The sequence below is a fragment of the Egretta garzetta genome, unplaced genomic scaffold (assembly GCF_000687185.1).
Source record: "Egretta garzetta isolate BGI_Z169 unplaced genomic scaffold, ASM68718v1 scaffold14, whole genome shotgun sequence".
In the NCBI taxonomy this organism is placed as follows: domain Eukaryota; kingdom Metazoa; phylum Chordata; class Aves; order Pelecaniformes; family Ardeidae; genus Egretta; species Egretta garzetta.
In genome coordinates, this window is record NW_009259588.1 from 1,376,037 (window position 1) to 1,381,036 (window position 5,000).

The window sequence follows — 5,000 nt, forward strand, 5'->3', positions numbered from 1 at the left end:
AGGGTTTAACTTTCTGCTCATCTGGCACTGCTTTTCAGCTACTGCTTTAAACTTCTGCATTTGCATTCTGCTAACGCTGATGCCATTACAGCCGCAAATAAATTAAGCTGATTTACTCCTTCTGAATTATGTTATGTTTATTGATGCTTGTATAATTTAATTTCACACAAATTCCATTAAAGATTATGCCCTCTATCACAAAATGCTTCCAGTGGGGAAATATAATCAGTTTATAATAGATTTGTGTGTTACATTAAGATGACAATAGTCTAGTAGGTCCACTGTAATAATAAAACAGAACACAAACAAGGGATAAAATCAATGTCACACAAGAACCACTGCCTAGCTAACTGGCAGCTTCTATTATCATAGATTAAATAAAAACCTCACCATACTTTTTCAGATTGAAACAATTGTTTAATAGTTGCTTGGTTGGTTACTGAGATTTTTTATTTTTCTGTTTTAAAGGGTTGCTACCAACACATGTATAATTAAAGCATTATTTAAACATCAAGTAGTGTTATATAAAGCCAAAAAAAAGGAAGTTCCAAGAATGCTCTTTTCATCACCTACTAACAGCAAACCTAGGAAAAAAAAAAGCTTCCCTCATATTTCTTAGTTCTTTTAAAAATTTCAGTGCCAAATATGTTACAGTTACTAAAAACTTAATTAACCATGGGTACTACTAATTTAATTTTACAGCAAACTAGTAAAAGCTTCAAGCAAGTAAGAATTCCAGGAATCACGCAATTCTTTTCAGATAGCATATTTAACCACAAAATATGAAAACAGCGTTAATGAATATACCTCCTCTAGAAGACTGGTGCTTAGTTGTCAAACTCGGACATAGGTGTGCCAGCTCAAGGCTGTCAGTTAATATTATTTATTGCTACAGTTGTTACTGTGAATGCCCAAACAACCCATTAAAACAAAACTATGTTTAGGTGATTTTTATAAACATAGTCAGATAGCAGTTATTTTCAGTAAATTTGGACTGCTGTTCTTTTGGTAAAAGAGCTCCATATCTCATTTCCAAGGCATATTATCGCATCTCAGTTACTATTCATGGCTATACCTACTAAAAATTAAGCTGAACTAGATTTATCCAAGGAAAAGGAATTCAAGAAGTGGATTTGTTGATCTGTTTAGATGGGAAATAATACAGAAATTGAAGTTACAGACTAAAAATTTGTAACATACATTGTTTATTCACTGTTTTCCCTCCTGCCTCTCTTCCCAAAAGTTACGTAATATTAACAGAGTCCAGCGTGCTGTCAAACTGCTACTTTTTAATTTTTATTTTAAGCAAATGAGAAGGGAGCCATAATTCAAAACAGAGCATAACTAAAGATTCTAATAAATTGTTGATCCTACAATCCTTTTACAAGAAAAAATGAGGACACAGACAAGGAGGTCAGTCTACAAGCTTAACTGGGTCAGCCAGTCATCTTTGTGCATCCAAGTTAACTATGGAAAAAAACTTTTATACAAAGATTTATTACACAACTGTACACAACATATGGAAAATACTAGTCAAACTATCATTTTTTTTCTTTTCCGTATTTTTTTTTCTTTTTTCTTTCAAAGAATAGAAATAAAAAATGAAGTAAAAAATCCTTCCTAATCTCAGAGTGGAATCAGGTGCTCCAAAAGGTTTGCAGAAAGCACCCAAACAGTTGACATACATGGGAGATACAAGTGATGTTTGCAGAATTCCATCTTGCTCCTTCATCCCACCACTGACCCACAGAGAGGCACAGAGCTACAATCCTCTTGTACACTTTCCAGACCAAGCACTCATATATATCACAGGAACACTTTGCTTTCAAGCAATATGGAGTTTTCCATTTTCTCCCCCACATAGCTCTATGCTGTTTGCAATCATCTTAATTTTTTTAAAAAACACTTTTTAGATATGCCTTTATAGATTTTATTTTGACAACTGTTTTTTCACTTTTTGGTTATCCCAATTAATGTGACTTTTCAATGTCTATTCTTGACTAATATCTTCAAAGATAATTACTGTTCATCTTGTTCTGGACACTTACTTGTAATTTGTAGTCTCAGTAATGAATAGCTTACTCTTATATGATTTGGCAGGAGAAAGACTGCACTGCACAGACAGGTTAACACAGATTTCTGCTAGTGGGGAAGAGAAAAGTAAACTCCTGTAAGTGGGTATTTCAAGGAACTTCAGAATCAGGAGAGAACTATGTACTGTCTCACATTTTTCCCTTTCATCATATCTGTTAAAAGACACCCACAAATGAAAGAACTTTCATAGAATTTCAAATTTCTAGACATAGTAACAAAAAAAATCTCAATATTAAAGGTAAATAACTTATGAAATGAGATACCTGTGAATAAGAGTTTATAATATGACTCTGAATTTCATCCATTGTGTCTGTTCCATAGGACACCGTACCTAGGTGGAGGCGCTTAAATATCATCTCATTCTGCGTAAGTGTGCCTGTAATAAAGAAATAGTATATCACAAAGCAGCAAAAAATACCATGAGGAGGCCAAAAAAAACCCCCCAAAATCTTTCTTTTGGACAGAAAGAATGAATCATGAGTTAGCATCAGTTTAGTTAATTAAAGGAATGTTTGTGGAGAAAGATCACGGTTAGTCATACTGGAAGAAATCACTGGTTCCACCTTCAAGCTGATTCTGCCAACACAACTAAATACAAAAGCTCAAAAAAAAAGACAAAAATTTTTCTTTTCATATGAAAGACAGAAAATGCAGTATCTGGATGGAGCTGGCTCTCAAAAGCCAATGCAAGAGTTTGCACCATGTATCAGAAAATCTAAAGCAAAAGCAAAACCTACCCCCAAAATCCCGTACTTTGTGTACAAAGGCAAATGGGCTTGTTTTCTGGTAAACTGGCACATTCAGTGTTATCTAGGGTAAGTCACTAAGACCTAACATTACTTCCAAATTTGACAGATTTAGCCTCCAACCGCAATAAACCAGAATGAAAGAAATCAGTGTTTTCAGAGGTCACTTCACATTTGTAAGAAACTACAGGGTGTCAGTCACAGACTGACACTTTGCATCCACCTCTGCCAACTAGTCACATCCTCTGGTTTGGAAAAGCTCTAATTGAGGGTTGAGGGCTTCGGCCTTCCATGATGGGGCACATCAAGCAAAAAGAGGTCACTACCATGTAGATTCCCATAGTCAGCTCACAAAAGACTATTTTGATAATGGCCCTTCCTAAAACTTTTTTTTTTTTTTTTACAGTTACTCAGCTGAAGTGAAATCAATATAGTATAAAGCTATTCCTATATTTAACCACACAATTTTGGGTCATTAAAATACATAAATCTGATGATAAAAAAAGCCCCACAACATGGTACCAAAAGTGACAATCTTGAAGCTTCTACAGTATTTTTAACATGGAAAATATAATTATCTATAAATAAAAATTGCAAAATAAAATATTTCATATTAATTTTATTTATATAGACTATTTTTACATCATGTCTTTGTCCCAGCATGCCAAAATACACAATAAGCCACGGGAAGAAAGAAGACCAAAAGCATGACATATGCGATAATTACTACCTGGAAAACAGAACTGCTTGGATGGACAGTTAGCATCCAGTTTATGCATCTAATAGGGCTAGAACCATTAATGGTCTTCAAAGATTCAGTAGGAAGCCTCATGTCTTTTTCAGTTATACCTGAGATGTCTGGCACTCCTACTCCCTTGTAACATCTGTACAGTGACACTTCATCTTAGTTGCACCATCACACTGCACTATCAAACCATGTCTTCTTGTATTACCAGCACTATTCCAAATTCCCCCTCTATCATTAGAAAATGAAACTTCCCATTTGCTTTTCCTTACATGTTGAGAGGGTTTTTTTTTCCTACAGTCATATTATTTGATTTTTAAAAAAATACTTAAAATAAGGTTTATGTGAAATGCATCAATTCTCCACAAAATAGGCAAACATTATCAAAAATTCACATGAGAAGTAGAATATTCCAAGGCTGGAAAACAGCCCAGGAAGAGAAAGATAAATTCTCTAGAATTGGCAAGTTAGAAATTTTTGGTTACTTCTATATAAGGGGTAAGAACATTATTTTTTTCTTTTACAGTAATAACATAAACCCATGAAAAATTATTTCTGCCTTTAGGAGCTGTACTTTTGTTGAGACCTTTTGTTATATTAGTTGATTAATTTTTTTGTTATAATTATAGGCTAGAAAAATACAATCTCCAGTTCGCACGTGAGAAAGATGAAAGTTTCCATTAAAAAACATGAGACTAAAATCTCCATTTCTAAAAAACCAAAACCAAACGCAACCCACTTTGTTCAATAATGTCTATTGCAAGACGTTTCCAAGTAAATCTGCATCACCTTCTTTACTTTCCAGGCATACTTATATCTTCTCACTGCCCTTAGCTTTGCCAAGCCTTTGAATTAAAATAAACACTCCCTAGGAGTTGTGAAACTAAATGCTACTCAAAACTTGAGACAGCAGGCAACTGTCAAACCTGCTTCCCATGAGTTCTTTAATTGCTGCTTGGGAAAACTGAGCAGGAAACAGAATTAGCCCTACGATTATTATATGGAAAGATTGTGTCTTCTGAGACCACTAAATCAGTCCAACTCCAAATCATGCTTGGTGAGGGAAATGTAGATATGTGGAAAATTTGTGTGTTCCTCTTACACCCCTTTCTCAGCAAGCAGAGAAGAAAAGCTTCTGAGCAGAAAAACATGGATTTTCCAATCTTGCAGCAATCTGAGCCCAGGGAAGGAGGTTTAAGAAGAATGAGTGAGGAAAAAGAATCAACTTGTAAAGAGATGCAAATAAACATTCTGGCAATTCCGATTCAATACTTGCATCTTTATATATTACTTATTGCGATTCTTTTTATCAGCTACAGTAATAGCAAACACCTATGATACATGAAAAGAGGCTGCAGAAACATCTGTACCTGCTACACAAAATTGTAATCCAAAGAAAAAAAAAGACTAAAAAA

The 5,000-nt window shown here is 34.4% G+C and overlaps 1 protein-coding gene across 6 annotated transcripts in view; it reads right to left on the bottom strand.

Moving 5' to 3' along the window:
* Positions 1-5,000, bottom strand: part of ATP9B (ATPase phospholipid transporting 9B (putative)) — a 171,337-nt gene that overhangs the window by 31,827 nt on the left and 134,510 nt on the right. For all 6 annotated transcript variants that reach the window (XM_035893429.1, XM_035893430.1, XM_035893431.1 and 3 more), the window contains one exon: positions 2,358-2,470. In XM_035893429.1, the coding sequence (XP_035749322.1) occupies positions 2,358-2,470 (113 nt within the window). The remainder of the gene's footprint in view (positions 1-2,357; positions 2,471-5,000) is intronic.